Source organism: Tiliqua scincoides, chromosome 2, assembly GCF_035046505.1.
Source record: "Tiliqua scincoides isolate rTilSci1 chromosome 2, rTilSci1.hap2, whole genome shotgun sequence".
Taxonomy (NCBI): Eukaryota; Metazoa; Chordata; class Lepidosauria; order Squamata; family Scincidae; genus Tiliqua; species Tiliqua scincoides.
In genome coordinates, this window is record NC_089822.1 from 257,744,554 (window position 1) to 257,764,241 (window position 19,688).

The 19,688-nt window shown below is 46.3% G+C and overlaps 1 protein-coding gene and 1 pseudogene across 1 annotated transcript in view; one reads left to right on the top strand and one right to left on the bottom strand.

Annotated features, from left to right (window-relative positions):
- The first annotated feature begins 1,683 nt into the window (after nucleotides 1–1,683).
- Nucleotides 1,684–19,688, top strand: part of LOC136642153 (zinc finger protein 420-like) — a 28,846-nt gene continuing 10,841 nt past the window's right edge. Inside the window, exons 1-5 of the mRNA XM_066618410.1 lie at nucleotides 1,684–1,768; nucleotides 4,470–4,552; nucleotides 4,750–4,876; nucleotides 5,811–5,921; nucleotides 7,410–8,399. Coding sequence (XP_066474507.1) covers nucleotides 4,478–4,552; nucleotides 4,750–4,876; nucleotides 5,811–5,921; nucleotides 7,410–8,399 — 1,303 coding nt within the window. The 5' untranslated portion in view covers nucleotides 1,684–1,768; nucleotides 4,470–4,477. The remainder of the gene's footprint in view (nucleotides 1,769–4,469; nucleotides 4,553–4,749; nucleotides 4,877–5,810; nucleotides 5,922–7,409; nucleotides 8,400–19,688) is intronic.
- LOC136642666 (5S ribosomal RNA) lies at nucleotides 14,945–15,064 on the bottom strand (annotated as a pseudogene).

A 19,688-nucleotide genomic window follows, 5' to 3' on the forward strand; every position in this document is an offset into this window, starting at 1 on the left:
TGTGCTTAGTGAGTACATTTCAAATCATTGTACCCATGAAGCTACAACCTACTCTCCCTTCAAGATTTCTAAATGGGCTGGTTGTGAAGGAGATTAGGATCGTTTATGACAGCACAGCTGGTAGTTGGATAGGCCCTTGCTCAAGGTAGGGCAGAGTGGGAGAGAGTCTGGCCCGTCTACGGGTTTTTGCATGGGGATCTGGCTGTTTCCAGACAAGTACATGCACAGAGAGTTCACTCAGGAGTGAAATCCTATGTATGTGCACACGCAAGCATGTACACATGTTCAAATTAAAAAATTAAAATTGAGATTCTCAGAAAACTGGATTCTGCATCCATTTCTGCATGCTGTGCTGGTACAGTGTTTTTGTGGCATCACAACACAAAAAGAGAAATTGTGAGCTTCGCAGAGACAACTGGTGAATGACGGTGGGAAACAGGATACTAGAGTACATGTGTATTTGACCTTAGCCAGTAGAGCTCTTCTCCTGTTTTAAAATTTCCATGCAGTGGAGCCCTTTGCTGCTTTAAGCCACACTGGCTACTTTTCATGAAAAACAGCTGGGCAGCCCAATCCTAACCTGCCCTGGAGCAGGCAGGCCAGTGGGCCTGTCCCACATTCAGAGCAGGGTTGAGGCCAGAAGCAGCACAACCCTGGGCATTAGGAATTCCTTTCCCTTACCCCAGATAAAGCCATAACAGCCCCAATGGGGCTACTAGAATCTGCACCACCTCAGGAGGTGGTGCAGATCCGAGCAACCCGGAGCTGCCCCATACCGGGGATTGAGTCCGGCGTAAGTGCCGGATCCTGGCCCCACCCCCTCACCCATGCCACTTGCACAGGGACCCACAGCTTTGCCAGTACCTGTCCAGCACATGGCAAATTTGGTGTGGGGGAGGCAAAGCCTCCCAAACCGAGTTCTGCGCTGTCACAATGTGCTGGCCAAACACCCAGCCCCCTTGTTGAAGAGGTTGCCAACCCCTGCCTTAATGTAACATGAACTACATTCACAGCCATTGGGAAAGACAATGGCTTAGACCAGTTTGGTTGAGCTGTCTGGTCTGGAGCACTTTATGCTTCTCAAAGGAATCTTGGGAGCGCAGGCGCGTGCATGGCGTGGTGCAGCACCAAGCCCAATGCCAAATACAAAGAGCTGGAACAAGAGGGCCATGAACAAGCGAGGCAAGGGGGACAGATGAGAACACTGGGCAGGGACAGATGGGGGCCGCTTACGGTGTGCTTGTGGAGCCCCTGAAGAGGTCTCAGGGAGCCCTCAGGCTTCTAGGAGAACATACTTTGAGAAGCACTGGCCTAGACATTAATACAGTACCTGCATATGCCTCAGGCCACTTTCTCAGTTTACCTCCTGCTGAGCCTGATGCCTTGCAGCTGATTGCATCCTATTGCCCTTCTTGCTCACTCAGTAAGGGCCTATGGACAGTTTATGAATAGTTAAAAATGATGTGCTGTTACTGACTTAAAGAATCCAGTGAATTCTCCAGCAAGTCATGCCCATCTTATCCCACTCAAAACAGTTGCAAACCTGAGGATGGGATATAAGGGGATAAAACTACAGCTCCCAGAATTCCTTATGCTTGGTTTTGTGCAGGGGAGAATAAAGGGGAGTTGGACTACAAGTCCCAGCAACGAGTAGGCTGCCTGTTACTCAGAGGTCTGGCTGGAAATTGGAATGGGGGAGGGAAGGGGGGCTTTGTTGATGAATTGCAGCAGTATCCTCCAGGAGCATCTGCGCAGTTTGCAAATGCTGGTGAGGAAAGGGGTGGGGTGGGGTGGGGTGGGGGGCTTCATCCCCCTTGTCTGTTTCTGGTGCCTTTGGGTTATGGAGCTGGATGGGGGGGGGGAGGCAGGGGCAGGACTCTGGAATTCTCTTTGTTTCAGGCCCTCCCCCCCTTCCCCTTGGAGCAGGGCTGGGGAAGAGCCAAAATCCAGGAGTAAGGAGACCCTGTCAAAGGAGGGAGGAAATGGAGATGGTGGGGCAGGTAGAAGCCTTGCTGAGAGTCTGCTCTCCTTTTGGGGAATAAAATAGCAGGGGTGGGGCGGGGCGGGGCGGGGCGGGGGTGTGTGATGCTTTTTAACCAAAGTCAAAGAGGAATCTGCAGCAGGCAGGGTGACAGATTGCAGAGTGAACCATGCACGGAGACAATGGTTCTCTGGTCACATTGCAAACTTAATTAACTCAGCTGATGTCTGAGGATTTTATCCCCAATTACTACCCTTGGGAACTGTCACTCTGCTAATCTTGTCCACATTTGGTAAATCCAGGAAGCAATTTAATTGGAATATTGGAGGTAATGAAATAGAACAAGTAAAACAATTTACCGGTAAGTATTTAGGAGTTCATTTTCATTACAAATTTCCTTGGGTTCCCCAGTGCAGAGCAGTTAGAGACAATGTGAAGTGCACCGCCCAACCAGCTATAGATTCTCCCCCCCCCATAATAGGGGTAATTCTTATGTTCCAGCAGCTCTGGAGGTACTCAGAGCTAAAATTATTCCCCAAGTTCTATACGGTGTTTACATTTCAGCTTTATCTTGAATGATCACTGTCTAGACTTCTTGTGATTCATAGCTGTTTGTCCCCACTGTTTACCAATTGTTGTTCTTTTCTCTCTCTCTATAAACATGTGCATGAACACCCCACCCATCCACCCACCCACCCACCCCTAACTAAGGATAATACTTCATGGAGGTGAGCTTATGCTATGGTACATCTCCTGAACTTGCAGCTTTGAGGTTCTGGAGGCCAGGGACATGTGGTGGGTAGGGAGGCAGGTGAGGCAGAGCCTCCCCACTGGAGTCCTTTGAAAAGCACTGCCACCTTGTGAGGCACCCAAGCACTCACAATCCATGCGCCTTCCCACTCTGATCTGAAGGCTCTGCGCCTCCCCACCCACTGCACGTCTCTACTGGAGGTCTTTGAGGCCACTTGCTGCAAGACCAATGGAGAATTTGGTGGTACCTTCTGGTCAAACAGGTGGATAGTGACAGAAGAGACCTCCTGTTGATCCTGAAGCATTTCAGTCAGCAGAGATATACGTACATGGGGAGAAAGAAAAATGTGTAAACGTGTATGTAGGAGGTCTGGTCTAGAGGGTAGGGCCTCCATTTGCCTGAAGATAACATCCACAAGGTCGCCAGTTCGAGGCACCGTGCGACCTTGAAGCAGATGACAAACTGAAGCCAAGCTATTCCATCTGCTCTGAGCGTGGGAGGATGGAGGCCAGGATGGAGGCCAGATCAGAACGAAACATCTGAATTGTTGTGGCTCTTGAAAGATAGAGCCTCCTTTCAATTGTAAAAATCCCTACGGGGATTTAAATAAGCCTGCCTATGTAAACCGCCTTGAATAAAGTCTTGAATAAAGACCAAGAAAGGCAGTATATAAATACCTGTATTATTATTATTATTATTAGGGCTGTCTACCAATCAAGCAAATCTTGATCACATAACTAAATGAATTCTAATAGGCAATCTAATGTGCAAATGTCTAAAACAGTAGCATATTTTCCTTCTTTTTGGGTGGTGTGTGTGTGCCACATCTGTCACTATTTTCAAAACGGTATCCCTCTTTGTGTGACAATGACAGGGGAATAGTGGCGGCTATTTGCTCTTTATTTAAATAATATTCCCATGGGCAGCCAATCCTACCTAAATCCCGGCATGACAATGCAGCGGGGCTTCTGCATCATCCTGCAGGGGATTTGTGCCTGCTGTTGGTCTCAGGTTAAGGGGACATTTCTTCCCTTGCCCTGGGATAAGCCCCAGAAGCCAGTATGGGGCAACTTGGGCCTGTGCTAGCTTCATCGCTGGTGCAAGTCCGTGTTGCTTCATGAAGTTGGATCAGGGTTCAGGAAAGGGGTTTGGGATTTGGCATGCACCACTGCTACCAATTCCACCCTCCTTCCCACCCCATCCCTGCCACCTTCTGCCCACCTGTTCCGCCTTTTCCCCACCCAGTTAACCCACTTCCTGCCTCCCTCCAATCCACTGCATGGGCTTACCTGCTCTGGTGGGTGTCTGTGGGCCCACCGGTGCACAGGAGGCTGCTGTGGCCGCCCTGCAGGTGGGCCTGCAGTGCGTGTCAGTGGAGGCTATTTTGTGAGAGCCATAAAGCAGCCTCTGCTAGTGCAAAGCTAGTTACACCAATTTGGGGGGGGGGGGTTAGGATTGGGCTGTAAGAAACAAAAAAGGTGACATAGCCACTGGTGGGAGAGGTACCTGGTGCTGAATGGAGGTGATGAGAGGAAGTGGGGAGGGGGGCCCGCAAGACCAAGACTATTGGGATCTGTGAGGAGGTTTTGTTTTTCTATTTGATTTGCTGGCTTAAATTAATAAGAATTAAAGAACTGAAATAACAATTAAAGAAGTCAACCTTAGACAACAGGTACCTTTTTGTGCGTGTGCATGAAATTAACCTCCTGGCCTTTGATTTTCTCACCCTCCCTCCAGCGCACAGAATGAAGGCCATGTTTTTGTCTGGCTCGGGCCCCCCTTCCAGAGGTCGGTGGAGATCTGCAGTGGAGCCAGCACAGGTAGGAATGTACAAAAGAGACTTCTTCAAAGATCTCCTCCAAAGGGGGAAGACAGAGGGAGAAAATGCCCTATAAACTCCAGGAATGGTACTTGTAGGAGGACTGGTGGCGTTCCTTGCTTGTAACTGTGAGTGAAGACAGGTGTAACATATTTAGAGCAGCGGGTCCACTCTGAAAAGCCCCCTTTTTTCTTGCAGAAGTTGGTGACCTTTAAAGATGTGGCTGTGTATTTCACAGAGGAGCAAGCAGCTCTGCTGGACCCAGATCAGAGAGCCTTGTACAAAGAGGTCATGCTGGAGAATTATGAGAATGTGGCCTCTTTAGGTAAAGAACCTGCTTTTAAGCTGGACAATTTTAAAGTATTGATACTGATCTGTCTTTTCCCATGGTCCTTTAGATTTTTGGGAGAGTGAAATGTACTTCATAATTTTTTCTTCTTAGATTTCCTTCCTATTGTCTCACAGGAGATAAAGGCAAGTTACCAGATAGATGTATAATGTTTTGTCCTCACAACAACCCTGTGAGGTGGGTTAGGTTGTGAAAGAAAGAGATTTCCCTAAGGCCCAAAATGAACCTTGCTAGTTCAGCATAATGCATTGTGTTGGGTACATAAGACTAATGGACATTCCTGCCCCCCAACTGCAGGATGTAGCATATGCCCCCTTGGCACAGCTATGTCAGTGCTGGAAAGTTGGTTAGGATTTGAGCCTGAATATATTGATAGTGAAAGGTGTAACTTGTCTCTGTGTTTAGTGACTTTGGGGAGATCACACCTGGAGAGGGCTGAAGTGTCCGCCAAAATGGTTGAAGGCCAGTAGGTTAGGCAGGCTGCTGAAACCTCTTAGTCATTTCTGAGTTAAGACTCGTAATAATTAGCTTTGGGGTGGACTAACTTAAGATGCTTAGGATGAGTATTTGCAATAGCAGTTAAGAAAGACAGGAAATAATCCTCTACAGTGATCATTTCAAGCAACTCTTAAGGCAGTTGACAGGGTGAAAATGGTGTCATGGGCATATTAGGGCTGCAATCCTATACACACTGTCTTGATAATAAGCCCCATTGAATGTAATGAACCTTAATTCTGAGTAGACATGCACAGGAGTACAGTGTAAACGTCATACTTGAAGACTTTGGGAAGTTGGGGGGAAGGTTTTGTCTTTTTGTCAGAAACGTGTCTCTGTGCTGACAGAATGCAAGCTGGCCAGCAAGATACTGCCATAAATACCCAATTCCTTCTGATGCTTCTTTTATGACCAGGAGTTCCGGTCCCCAAGCCAAACCTGATCTCCCGCCTGGAACGAGGTGACGATCCATGGGTGCCAGATTCTCAAGGCGTGGATGACAACCACTTAGCTGGTAGCCGCTCAGGTGAGGGATTGGACTGAGCCAGTTGATAAATAAATCTGCTGGAAGTATTCTAATCTGCCCCCTGCCCCATCCCCTTAGATGGTAAGCGATGACCTCAGTCATCCTATTCAAATGTGTTGCTGACTTCTTACCAACCATCTTACCAACCAACTACTTCAACCATCTCAACATCTAGAAGGCTTTCCTCTCCCTTTCCTTTGAAAGACTACATCCTCTCAGTAGCTGACCAGGGGGCTGCATATGCCCCCTGGAAGATCTTTACCTGGCCCATGTGGCAACTGGGCTTTCTCCATGTTGCCCCTTTAGCAGTGCTGCTTCTGCTGAGACCCTGGGAGGGAGAGACTGGAGGAGGACAGTAGGAGACTGGGGTAAATTCCCTGTTGCTGTAAGAGTAGTAGAAAATATCTCGCAGAGATCATTAGCAGGTCTTCCTAGAGCAAAAGTTCATCCTGCTGTATTTACAGCATCGTCGTCCTCAGGCTTTGCAGACCTAACTAGAAATCTCCCCAGAAAGAACAGACTTTTCTTGAGCTAAGCATAGGACAGATCTTGCCAATCTAAAATGGTGCATTCCTTTTCTATACTGGTGCATTGCTGTAAAATTAGCCACCCCAGGCCTGCTAAGGAGACCTGCGGTCTGTCACAGCTGTGGCTATGACAGAGACATGCTTTCCAATGTCATCTGAACATGCATCCAAGTGAAGATGCCATCTGTGCATAGAATATGCTGTGTTATATGGGATGCGACAAGAAGTGATGTCCAGGAGAAGGAAGGGCGGTAAGGCGCAGGAGTCTGTAGAGCAGCTCCTCTGTCTGCCAAGTTGCCCAGAATGGGGAGAAATTCTAGTCATTATTTGTTACATTTCTATCTATCCCAGTCTTCTGCCAGGATTCTCTCCCCAACACACAAACCCAGTTTTATCCTTGCAACAACCTTGTGAGGTAGGTTAGGCTGAGAGATTCTGTCTGATCCATGGTCTCCCTGCAGACTTCTTGGTTGAGCAGAGCTTTGAACCCAGGTCTTCTTACCCCAGCTCTTTGTAGCTGTCAAAGACCAGCTGGGCCCCATTGGATCCTGGGTCTGATTGAACTGGTCCAGTTCAGCTGATGATGAAGTACACCTTTGTGACCATTATCTGGGTGGTGCTACAGAGCAGCAAAGATCATCCAGCGTTTCCTTATATTGGTGAGCTGTCCCTTTGGTGCAAAAAGTTGGGTGTTTGGGGCCCTATAGCCAGATCTCCCATTCAAGCCCCCTCACACTGTTTTTAATTCCAAGTGATCCTTTATAGAAAGCCCCACACAAGTGTTTGATAGAAAATAAATACAATGAAACAGGAATGCAGGGTCTCTTGTGCTGTGCCTCCTTGTTTTAGGTACTCCAATTTCTTTAAGGTTTTTGCAGTCTGTCCCTCCTCTGTTTGTCTAGTCTTCAGATTTCTGAGGTCAAGAGTCAGTCCTGCCAGTTTTTGCCTCTTGCCCCAGCAGGTTTCTTGAGGAAAAAGAATTCGTGCCGCAGGTGTGGAAAATGTTTTCCTCAGAAATCAGATCTCATTCTCCACCGGACGGTGCACATGGGAGAGAAACCGTTCGAGTGCCTTGAGTGTGCAAAATATTTTGTTCATCATTCAGAGCTGGTGAAACACCAGAGAGTCCACACAGGCGAGAGACCTTTTAAATGCTCAGAGTGTGGGAAATGTTTTTCTCGTCAGTCAGTGCTTGTGAACCACCACCGAATCCACACCGGAGAGAAACCCTACCAGTGTTTAGAGTGTGTGAAATGTTTCACCCAGAGATCACAACTTGTCAGGCACCGGCGGGTCCACACCGGTGAGAAACCTTATAAATGCTCGGAATGTGAAAAATGCTTTGCTCGTCATTCAGTCCTTATCAATCACCAAAGAGTCCACACGGGAGAAAAACCATATAAATGCCTGGAGTGTTCCAAGTGTTTTGCTCGTCAGTCAGTCCTTGTGAACCACCAGAGAGTCCACACGGGGGAGAAGCCCTACAAGTGCGTGGAGTGTGGGAAGCGCTTTGCCCACCAGTCGAACCTTGTGAATCACCAGAGAGTCCACACGGGGGAGAAACCCTACAAGTGCTTAAAGTGTGGGAAGTGTTTTGCTCAGCAATCAGATCTGGTGAAACACCGGAGAATCCACACGGGAGAGCGGCCCTATAAATGCTTGGTGTGTGGGAAGTGTTTTGCGATACACTCTGATGTTGTGAATCACCAGAGAGTCCACACGGGAGAGAAGCCCCATAAATGCTCGGAGTGTGGGAAATGTTTTGCTCAGCGCTCAGCCCTCGTTAGTCATCAAAGAGTCCACACCGGCGAGAAACCCTACAAGTGTTTGGAGTGTGAGAAATGCTTTGCTCAGCTCTCAAACCTGGTGAAACACCAGCGAGTCCACACAGGGGAGAAACCCTATAAGTGCTTGGAGTGTGAGAAATGCTTTGCTCGACACTCCCATCTTCGTGTGCACCAGAGAGTTCACTTGGGAGCGAAATCCTATGAACGCCTTAGGAGCAGTGAAAAACATATAGAGAAAGGAAATGTTGTTAGTGTCAAGTAGCCCACACAGATGAACTTCATTCTGAATGATTCAAGGTTAGTAAAATTATACATCCACTAAAATTGAGTGTTGGAAGAGTTAGAACAGACAAGAGAAAATATTTCTTTACTCAGCGTGTGGTTGGTCTGTGGAACTCCTTGCCACAGGATGTGGTGATGGCGACTGGCCTGGATGCCTTTAAAAGGGGATTGGACAAGTTTCTGGAGGAAAAATCCATTACGGGGTACAAGCCATGATGTGTATGCGCAACCTCCTGATTTTAGAAATGGGCTATGTTAGAAGGCCAGATGCAAGGGAGGGCACCAGGATGAGGTCTCTTGTTATCTGGTGTGCTCCCTGGGGCATTTGGTGGCCGCTGTGAGATGCAGGAAGCTGGACTAGATGGGCCTGTGGCCTGATCCAGTGGGGCTGTTCTTATGTTCTTATGTTCCTTTGAAAGTAATACTCAACCTCACACAGTCCACTTGGCTTATGGTCCAATCCACCTCAGACATTGCATCAATGGCACAAGGGCTCCGGCACAAAGCCCGTCGTACCCAAAGCCCATCCCGGCAAAGCCACACCAATTGTGTACCAGTGTTGACATGACAATGGCGGCCATTGAATGGCCAAATGCCGAGTCTGTTCTGGCAGGCCAGTGGTGGTCCAGCGCTTCCCAGTGACAACCACAGAAACAGCCTGTTACCCACGGAGTAGCGTCCTGACAGCAGCATCCTCGTGGCATCCATTTGATGGCCAATCATTGCAGTCAGAGAAGTGCTGCCTGGGGCAGATGCAGGGCCAATGAGTGGCCAGTGTCGTGGGGAGGGAACACTTCCTGCTGCCAGCCACTAGGAATGAGCAACATAGCAACAGGCACCCCACTCCCCAACCATGGGGAGATGTCCCAAGGTCAGTACACACTGACACATGCACACACCATGACACAAGGGTACTACAGCATACCTACCTGCCTCCTGCAGGAGTTGCAGTGGCGTCAGCAGCAAGGGGGCCACAGGGGTACTCAACAGCACTCAGGCCAAGAAGGGTGCTGGCAGGTCACTCCACAAAGACACTGGCTGGGAGCGATGAGTTTGAGCCCAGCTAAGGGACTTGTCCTAAGCAGTAAGAAAGGCACATTTTGCATGACTGGCCAGAAACACCCATGGCAGCTACAAAAGAAGAACCCACATCAGCCAATCTACAGAGCTGCTCACTAACCACTGAACCATAGCAAGAGATAGGCCAAGAACCCACCGCCTGGCATTTCACCCCATCAATCACCTTTGCCTGTGCAAAGTGCTTCCTGGCTATGCCTTTTCTCCATGGCTTTCCATCACCACAGTTCCCCTTTGAGGGACTAGAGAGCTATAGCCCCATGCAGTGGCATACCTGGCGGGGGAGTCCAAGGGTCACATGGTCCAGGGCGGCAGGTGCCTTGGGGCGGCATCTGCTTCTCCCCCCATGCCTGGGTGTCCCCCTGGAGATGCTGCCTCCCCTCAGAAGCCTCCTGGAGGCCATAACTCATCACATCTGGCGTTTGGCGTAGTGACAGTTTTCAGCCTCCAGAAGGCCTTAAAAGGCCTACGGCCTCCCCAACCCTCAGAAGGTCTCTGTGAGGGGTGGCAGTGGGCCCAGGAGGTGTGCCCCCAGTAGCACAGTGGCAAGGAATGCCATAGGCCCTGTGTCATGTGTCTTCTCGGCTGAGCTGTAGTCTCCCTGACAGAGGCTTTAGTACCAGGATGGATGTGCTTTCATTGGCTGTCAGATGTCGGTATCGTATGTTCCATTGTAGGAAAGTGGACATGATAGGGGGGTAGCAGAAGGTCCAGTTTTCTGCTGTTTTGCCCTTCCCTTCCTGATTGTTCTTTATGACGGTCTTTGTTCTTTATGACGCTCCTTTCCCTCTCGCATAACACCAGAACCAGGGGACATCCATGAAAGCTGAGTGTTGGGAGAGTTAAGACAGACAGAAGAAAATGTTTCTTTACCCAGTGTGTGGTTGGTTTGTGGAACTCTTTGCCACAAGAAGTAGTGATGGCATCTTGCCTGGATGCCTTTAAGAGGGGATTGGACAAATTTCTGGAGGAGAAGTTCAATATGGGTTACAAGTCATAGTAGGTATGTGTAAGCTCTTGGTTTTAGAGGCAAGCTACCTCTGATTGCCAGATGCAGGGGAGGGCACCAGGACGCAGGCTGTGCCTGTGGTCTTGTGTGCTCCCTGGAGCATTTGGAGGGCCACTGTGAGATACAGGAAGCTGGACTAGATGGGCCTTTGGCTTGATCCAGCGGGGCTCTTCTTATGTTGTTATGTTTATGGGCTTCCTCTAATGGGCTTCCTTTTATCAACATGAGCTTTATCATTGGCATCGCATGTTTCTGGCTTTAGGTAGTCTGTTGTCTGGCATCTGAGTGGCATCCAAGTGACATCTGTTTGTCTTTCTCTGATGTTGCACCAGCATCCAAAGGGAATCTATTGGCGGACTGATTTCCATGCCAGCCGGCTGGTGTGGCTGGTGATATGCTGGCATATCTCGAGGATAGGATTTGACCTTTAGACGCTTCATAGTATTTTAAAGCAAGTACAGTGCTGAAAGAGCAGTCACAGGGGGATGAGCCTGACTTTGCAATTTGCATGATAGATGTATACAGTAGCAAGTTAAACACTGTTTCAGCTGTCTTCCCTCCGCATGTTTACAATGGGCAGTCTTCCTTTAGAAAAAATGCACTGACATGTAATTTATGGTTCTCTTTCACTTTAAAAAGAGAAAAAGGGAGTACAAGCGTTTTAAAAGCTGTTGAAACTGGAAATGGGAAGGGGTGTTGGTAATTCCATGGGCACTGCCTAACTGGCACTCGTTGCGCCTGGCATTCCCCTGGCTCAAAATGAACTATGCTGCAAATGTGTTGAGCTTTGCATTTTCAGCAAATGGAGAAACATACCATTGTACCGAACACCGTGAGTGCAATTCCAAACCAGTCTTACTGCTCTAAAAAAAACTTTAACATCTGCCCTTCACCATTGGTCTACAATTGATTGGGAGAAATGAATGATTAGTATTTTAGGTTTTGAGTGTCTTGCTCAAAAACAAAGCCATGGAGGAGGCATCCTGGAATACCTGTAGTCAGTGGTGTCACTAGGGTTTGCATCACCCAGTGTGGGAGGCCAGCGCATGACCCCCTCATGGACCTCCTCCCATGCAGTGGGCATGGCACCCCCCTAGTGACACCACTGCCTGTAGTCTGCTTTTATCATTGTGGACCTCAAGACAGGGCATGGCAAGGCTGCCTGCCCAGCTTCACAGAGTCCCTGTGCCGCGTAGCCTTGCCTCCCAAGCTGAGGTCTGGGAAAACTGGATGACTTGGGCGGTGGGCTGGATCTGGCCTCTGCTCTAGAATGACTAAGAAACAAAACCCACAGTTGGACTATGCAGATGGGTGGGGGCTTCTGTCTTAATGAGTGGGGTCAGCATGAGCAGGGAAGAGGTTTCCCAGTCCTGTCCCATTACTGTTTCCAAGTGCAGCCCCATATAAGTGAATGGCTGCCACTCACCCCTGTGATGAAGAGCAGTACCCTACGGAGACATTGCTACAGCGATGGCAAAAATGGCCCTCTTCCGTAGTAGCAAGCAGCCTGCACTCACTGGTGGGATGCTGGAGAAGAGGGGTGCCTTGTGCCTCTGTGCAAGGCATACTTGCCTTTGGGGGACCTTGCAGTAGGTAGTTCCACCCCTACACACTGTCTGCCTGTCAAATCTGCTGGTTCTAACCATAATTTTCATAATATAGTATTCATACCAAAAATACGGGATACAAATGGTTTAAAGAAAGAAGTGTTGATTAAGAACATATGAACAGCCCTGCTGGATCAGGCCATAGGCCCATCTAGTCCAGCTTCCTGTATCTCATAGCGGCCCACCAAATGCCCCAGGGAGCACACCAGATAACAAGAGACCTGCATCCTGGTGCCTCCCTTGCATCTGGCATAGCCCATTTCTAAAATCAGGAGGTTGCACATACATATCATGGCTTCCATCATGCACATACGCATCATGGTTTCACATCATGCCATGACACCATGGCATCATGGATTAAGGAATCCTTAGGAGCAAAACTGAGGGAATGATGTTGTTGGATTGCCTGCTGGTGAGCTATCTAATGGCTTTTATTTATTTGAAGGCCCCAGTGGACATGAGAACCTCACATGTAGGCATGCAAAACAAAAAATGCTTTCACTGCAAAAGTAGATTTTGTTGACTGGATGCCCCCTAACTTGACAATTCCTCTGTGATGGTGGCATCTAAGCCCCTCTGTCCCTAGCAAATAATTCTGCTCATTGATTAAACTGGCAGGAATGAGATTCCCCTCTTCTTGTCTCTTATTTCAGGTGGCAAGTATTATACTTAGGGCACAATCCTAACCAGGTCTACTCAGAAGTAAGTTCTATTTTGTTCAATGGAGCTTACTCTCAGGAAAGTGTGGTTAGGATTGCAGCCTTTATGTGTTTGTTTTTATGTGTTTAAATTGTTCTGTGATCCCATCAGGCTGGGACAACTGCAACTCTGGAGATTATTTCTGAACCACAGTTGAGACTGAGAGTGGGATTACATGTTTCCCTTCCACCAGGCCTTGCCCATTCCAAGCAAATTATTTCCCCTTTCTCCTTAAGTTTGGTTGAAGGATATGTTGGCACCATCTCTAACCATGGCTACTGTTTACCAGATTCCATCTCAAATGGAGTTTGCTAACCTGGTTTCAAATCCTGGAGAAGACGGAAACTTGGTCAGTGTTAACCACCATTAATGTCAGTGCAGACATACTCCTGGTTCCAGAGCAGGGTCTGAAAGTACACAGTGAATCAAATTTGCTGAAGCTAAACACAGTTGGGTCTAGATGGAGGACTGCCTGGGAAAACTATATGTATACTGCATTAAGGTCAAATAAATATATACAATAGTTAAAATAGGAGATGAAACGGAGTGGGGGGGGGGAGAGTGCACATTGCTACAGCCTGCTCAGTCTTAACCACAGTTTAGAGATCTCCAGTTTTACATCAGTACTGGGCCATCCTACCTATTGCTGTATTGTTGGTTTTTATACTGTGTTTGTCTACCTTTGTATTTATTTTTGCCCTATATTTCACTTTGTGCTTTATATTTTGCTCCAGTGTTAGCGTAACAGTGCTATTTATGTTATGTTTGTACTCTAATTTATAACCTTGTTGTAATCTCATATTGATTTTTTTTTTAATATAAAAATCCTATTTTAAATTTTCAGTCTTTCATCCTCTAGGATTTGGTCTTGCTCAAATTATTCCAGTAAAGCTTTGGATTTAATTTCTTTTTTTAAAAGAAAACCAATAACCTCAAAGTATCAGTCACTACAAAGTTCCTAAAGTTTTGAGATTTGCATGATACATTTTTGAATCTAAGGTGTATTCTTGCTATTGGTGAAGCCTTTTCGTCTAGCAAGGGATTGAGTTCTGAACCAGAAGGAGTGAAAGGTGAATCCAGGTAGAGGAAACCTCCAGGTAGAGACTAGAGATAGGGCCTAATCCTATCCAACTTTCCAGCACCAATGCAACCTAAATGCGACCCTTAAGAAGGCCACCGTGAGCATTGCAGGATGCAGCACACAGCCCATTGGCACAGCTGCATTGATAGTGGAAAGTTGGATAGGATTGGGCCCTTAATGAGAAGACAGCCTTTCAAACGTAGGGAAAATATTAAAGGACCACGAGGAAGAGCTTTCTTTCATTTCATGATCAATGTGCTTGGTTTAGCGCTGATAATAGGGGCAGAATCCAACCAGCTTTAAGCACTTTCGTTTATTTCAAGGGGCCATTCGCAGAGATTTAATTTTCCTTTTAAAATTCAAAAAGATTTTGGCGTAGCATAGTTGTTAAGAGATTAAGGACCAAATCCTGTACAATTTTGCAGTGCTGGTGCAGCCATGCCAACGAGAACAGTCATGGAGGCCTCCTCCAGGTAAGGGAACATTTGTTCCCTTTCCTTAGGGCCACACTGTGGTTGTACAGGCACTAGAAAGTTGGATAGGATTGGGCCCTTAGAGCCCAATCTTATCTATTCCCCCCCCCCCACGCAGCAATGCCGGAAAGACATGTGCTGTACTCAGCGCAGGAGGGCCATCAGGAGGCTTGCAAGGGGAAAGGGGAATTATTTTCCTTTGCCCCACCATAAACCTCCCGCTCTGCAATGGGTGTTCTCAGACCTGTGTCTAGTGCAAGTCGGAGGAGGAAAAAGGGGCAGGGAGGCTTGAAAAAGATTTGGTGCATGCCATTGCCACTAGATCTACCACCTCCTGCCACCTCCCCACCCCCTGATCCTCTCCTACCCCACCCCTTTCTCCACTTCTCAGCCCACTCCTTGCCCCCACTGCTGCCTTGCAGGGTCCAGTGGCTGAGTTGTAGTTGGTTGGCAACCTTCAGTCTTGAAAGACTATGGTATAAGCCTACAGCACCCGGTATTCCAAGGTGGTCTCCCATCCAAGTACTAACGAGGCCTGACCCTGTTTAGCTTCTGAGATCAGATGAGATCAGGCACATGCAGGGTAACAGTTGCTGCTGAGTTGTAGTACTGCAACCTGTTGAAGTAGCACTTGCAAAATGGTAGCCAATGGAGCACCACGAGCTCTGTAGGCAGCCATTTTATGACGGTGGAAGATTCTTCCACTGTTATAAAGCTCTGCCCCCCTGGTTTGCTGTGAGCTACAAATCAGGAAATCCCTGGTTTGAATCTCACCTCTGCCTTGAACAAACCAGGTGCCTTAGGGCCCAATTCTATCCAACTTTCCAGCACCAGTGCAGCTGCAATGCAGCCCCGAGGTAAGGGAACAAATGTTCCCATAACTTGTGGAGGTCTCTGTGACTGTTTCTCCATCACACCCCATTGGTATGGCTGCACTGGCACTGGAAAGTTGAATAGGATAAGGACCTTTGGCAGGACTGTTTCTCAGCCTCAACATTCCCATCTACATACTGGGGATAATAATACTTACAGGGGGTACAACATGACCATACATGTGAACACTGAGCATTCAAATGCTAATACAAATGCTAAGAATTATTACTGACTTTGGCAGGATTGTGTCCAAGATTAAAAGCTTTTTGTTGGATGTTGACAAATAAAGAAACTTGGAAGTGGATTGTAACTTCTGATAGATTATCTGGAGAATATGTATCTATGATTGGTATTTGGTATGTGTACTATTGAGTTAAATGTTGGATAAAGTGATTGATGAGTGGGTTTTATGGAACGCATACATTGTCCAGTAAATGTTTTCCATAGTACTGTATGATGGCCACAGTCATTGCAATCAAGTGAGGAAAGAAATGGCAAATTAGGGACCTGTGACAATTCACTAATGATTGATGTCAATTACTGGGTTAATTTATCACTTTTGATGTGTCATAATTACTTAATTGAAGTAGATTTGGAGTGTTGTAGTACTTTTACAAAAATCAGATTTACTGAATAATAAACTGATTAAAATAAGATTCTCTGTTTTCAATCAAATGTTGATCCCCAAGACCTGAACACCATGCCAGGGAACACCCCCAGAAAGGGTTAATTAGGAATCAGAATACCAGCTAGATCAGCCATTTTCAACCACTGAAAATGGCACATGTGGCACATTGGTGTGCCGCGAGTGGTCCACAGGTGTGCCACAGGAATTTGGGGGAAGGTCATTTATTAATAGGGCCAATGGGAGATTTGAGCTTCCCACTAGTCGCAGGGTATGCCTTGTCAATTGTCAAAAACCTGATGGTGTACTTTGACAATTTTAGTGCCTTGTCAATGTGCCATGAGATGAAAAAGGTTGACAATCACTGAGCTAGATGAAATAGGAATCCCTCCAGTGATTTCAGCTCTGGATCATTTTATTATCTCCGTCTGACCAGTGGAGCAGCAGCAGAATGTCAAGCCCTTTTGGTACAGGAAGGAGTTAAAAATTTCCAGGAACTAAGGCACAACTTAGAAGTCAAAGCTTGGCCCTGGCCTAAGATTGCCTCATGCTAGTTGATTCAGGTAAGTTCAGGTGTTGCAATGCAGTTTGACAAAGCTGAAAGGGAAGATGACTCTGCTTAGGGAGATGTCTTCTCAGCTCTAAGAGGACTTTGATGGTATTGCCCTGGGAGGAGCCATGCTCAGGTTTCTGAGCATTAAAACCTCAGACCAAAAGGATGAGTTTCTAGGCTAGCTGCTGCTAATACACACTGAGGTAGGGTTAACGTTTCAGAATGAAATCTGAGAGATTTTGGGGCACAGACTAGCAGGTCCAGATCCCCCACACAGGCCACCATCAAGGACACAAAAAGAGATGGATGATGGGGTTCACTGTGGTCAAAGGAGGGAGCCCCGGAAAATCCACTAAGGAAAGCTTTTAACATCCATGCACTCACTATTCAATCGTTCAGGAAACGAACATTTTACAAATGGTTTTACAAAAGAAAAATACTATCATCCATGGATATTTCTATTCAGGTATGATAAAAGACAAGCAACTGGTGCCTGTCTGCCATTTTATTGCTATTTTATTTATTGATACAACAACAAGAACAACCAGGAACTGAGATAGACTTAAGTGAGAAATCCTGTTCTCAAAGAAATGCAATTGCGAAAGAGATGTTTCAATAATAATAATAATAATGGTTGGCAACCTTCAGTCTCAAAAGACTATGGTATAAGCCTACAGCACCTACAGTATTCCCAGGTGGTCTCCCATCCAAGTACTAACCAGGCTTGACCCTGCTTAGCTTCCAAGATCAGACGAGATCGGGCATGTGCAGGATAACAGTTGCTATAATTTCAGAGCAAATATGGATATGAATAAGTTATGATGAAAGCTGGGCTTTCCCTCTGCCATTTCTGCATGTCCTGCCTTTGCTGATGTCATTGGTTAAACCACAGATAGGACAGTGGCTCTGGCCACGCAAATTTCTCCCAACCCTTTGTGGCTGTCATTGACTCAGCTTACCCTGATGTCACAATTTCAGCCACATCAAAAGGTCTTTATTATTAACAGTATTTATATACCGCTTTTCAACTAAAAGTTCACAAAGCGGTTTACAGAGAAAAATCAAATAACTAAGTGGCTCCCTGTCCCAAAAGGGCTCACAATCTAAAAAGATGCAAAAGGAATACCAGCAGACAGCCACTAGAACAGACAGTGCTGGGGTGAGATGGGCCAGTTACTCTCCCCCTGCTAAAAAAGGAGCACCCACTTGAAAAAGTGCCTCTTACCCAATTAGCAGGGGTTGAAACATTTAAAGCTTTGAAACATGCTTCTGACTCCTTTAGGGACAATGGCAAAACCTTTGATTAAGAGGGCCTTGAGCCTATGAAAAGTTAAACGTCTGAGGGGTTGACAGTCTTTTAAAGAACACTTGGATGGTGTTCTTTTAGAGTCCTTGAGGGATGAACAGACCACAGTTGCTACCTATGAAATAGAATAATATTTTTGAATAATTTGAAAATAACTTTGGTTGACATTCAGAATTCATTCTAACAATTCATTCAGTGGTTCCCAAACTGTGCGTTGGGGCCCACTGGTGGACTGTGATCTGATTTTTGGTAGGTCACCAAAGGGTGATGGAAAGATCAGGTATTCAAAAATCTATTTTTTTGAATAGATTGAGGCTATTCAAAAATCAGATACTGTAGCTGCTAATTACCCTTCAAAGAATTCAGCTCCTGCAGTTTCTAAGGATGTGCAAATATAGGGAGATAAATGTTTGAGGATCTTTTTCAAGTTATTACTTTAAAATATTTCTTTCTAAATCTCTTTTTTTTTTAAAGTTTGGCAAAGCTAGGTGGGTCCCCGTTACAGTGTCATTTAATAAAGTAGGTCCTGATGCTAAAAAGGTTGGGAACCACTGGTGTAATACATATTGAATATTTGGGGTGATCCAATAGATGGAATGGATGTATAAACTTCACCTGACTGCTTTTGAGTTTAAATTGGAATATTTCTGATCTGGGAAGTCTGTGATGTCTAGATATGTATGTTCTGTCTGAATGTAATTTTTCAAGCTAATAATAAAACTATGTATATTCCAGTAATGAATAAAGAGCTTTCAGTTATCATAAAGTGATCTTCCTTTTGATTTTCATCCTCTCCTACAAAGAGAATAGTGGGTCCATTTAACTGTTTCTTTTGTATGTCCCATCCTTATTTCACATAGAAATCTCAAAAGTTTTCTTTTGAGAAGATTATTCCCCAAACCAAGAAGTTTAATGTTAGTCAACAATCTTCATATCAACTGGCTACTAAACATTTTAATTCCGCTACCCAAGTGCCCTCTTAATGCAGCATCTCTTTGGAATGAATACTAGAGATTTTTACTCAGATAGACATTAAGCTCAATGGAACCCATGAGCCATGTTATTATATAGATTGACTGAGGATAATGTCCATTTCCAGAGGTGTCTGAAGAGCTGCTCTTGGGAACAAGAACATAAGACGAACCTGCATTCCTATGCCCTGTCTTGAACATAAGAAGAGCCCTGCTGGATCAGGCCAAAGGCCCATCTAGTCCAGCTTCCTGTATCTGACAGTGGCCCACCAGATGCCTCAGGAAGCACCCAAGACAACAAGAGACCTGCATCCTGGTGTCCTCCCTTGCATCTGGCATTCTGATGTAGCCCATTTCGAAAATCATGAGGTTGCACAGACTCATCAGACTAATTACATGCACATATCCATCACAGCTTGTAACCTGATGGACTTTCCCTCCAGAAATCTGCCCAATTCCCTTTCCAATCCATCTAGGCCAGATGCCATCTCCACATCCTGTGGCAAGGAGTTCCACAGATTCATTATATCCACGTACCCATCATGACTTGTAACCTGTGATGGACTGTTCCTCCAGAAATTTGTCCAGTCCCCTCTTAAAGGCATCTAGGTGACATGCCATCACCACATCCTGTGGCAAGGAGTTCCACAGACTAACCACATGCTGGGTAAAGAAATATTTCCTTATGTCTGTCCTAACAGTCCCAACACTCAATTTAATGGATGTCCCCTTGTTCTGGTGTTGTGTGAGGAAAAAGAGCATCCCTCTATCCACCCCTGCTTAATTTTGTATGTCTCATACAAAGCTTATGGGCTGGGGGATTTTGTCTGATAAGGCAGTGTACAGGGTGATGGGGTGGCTGAGTACACTTGCAGAAGAAAGACTACGACTCCCAGA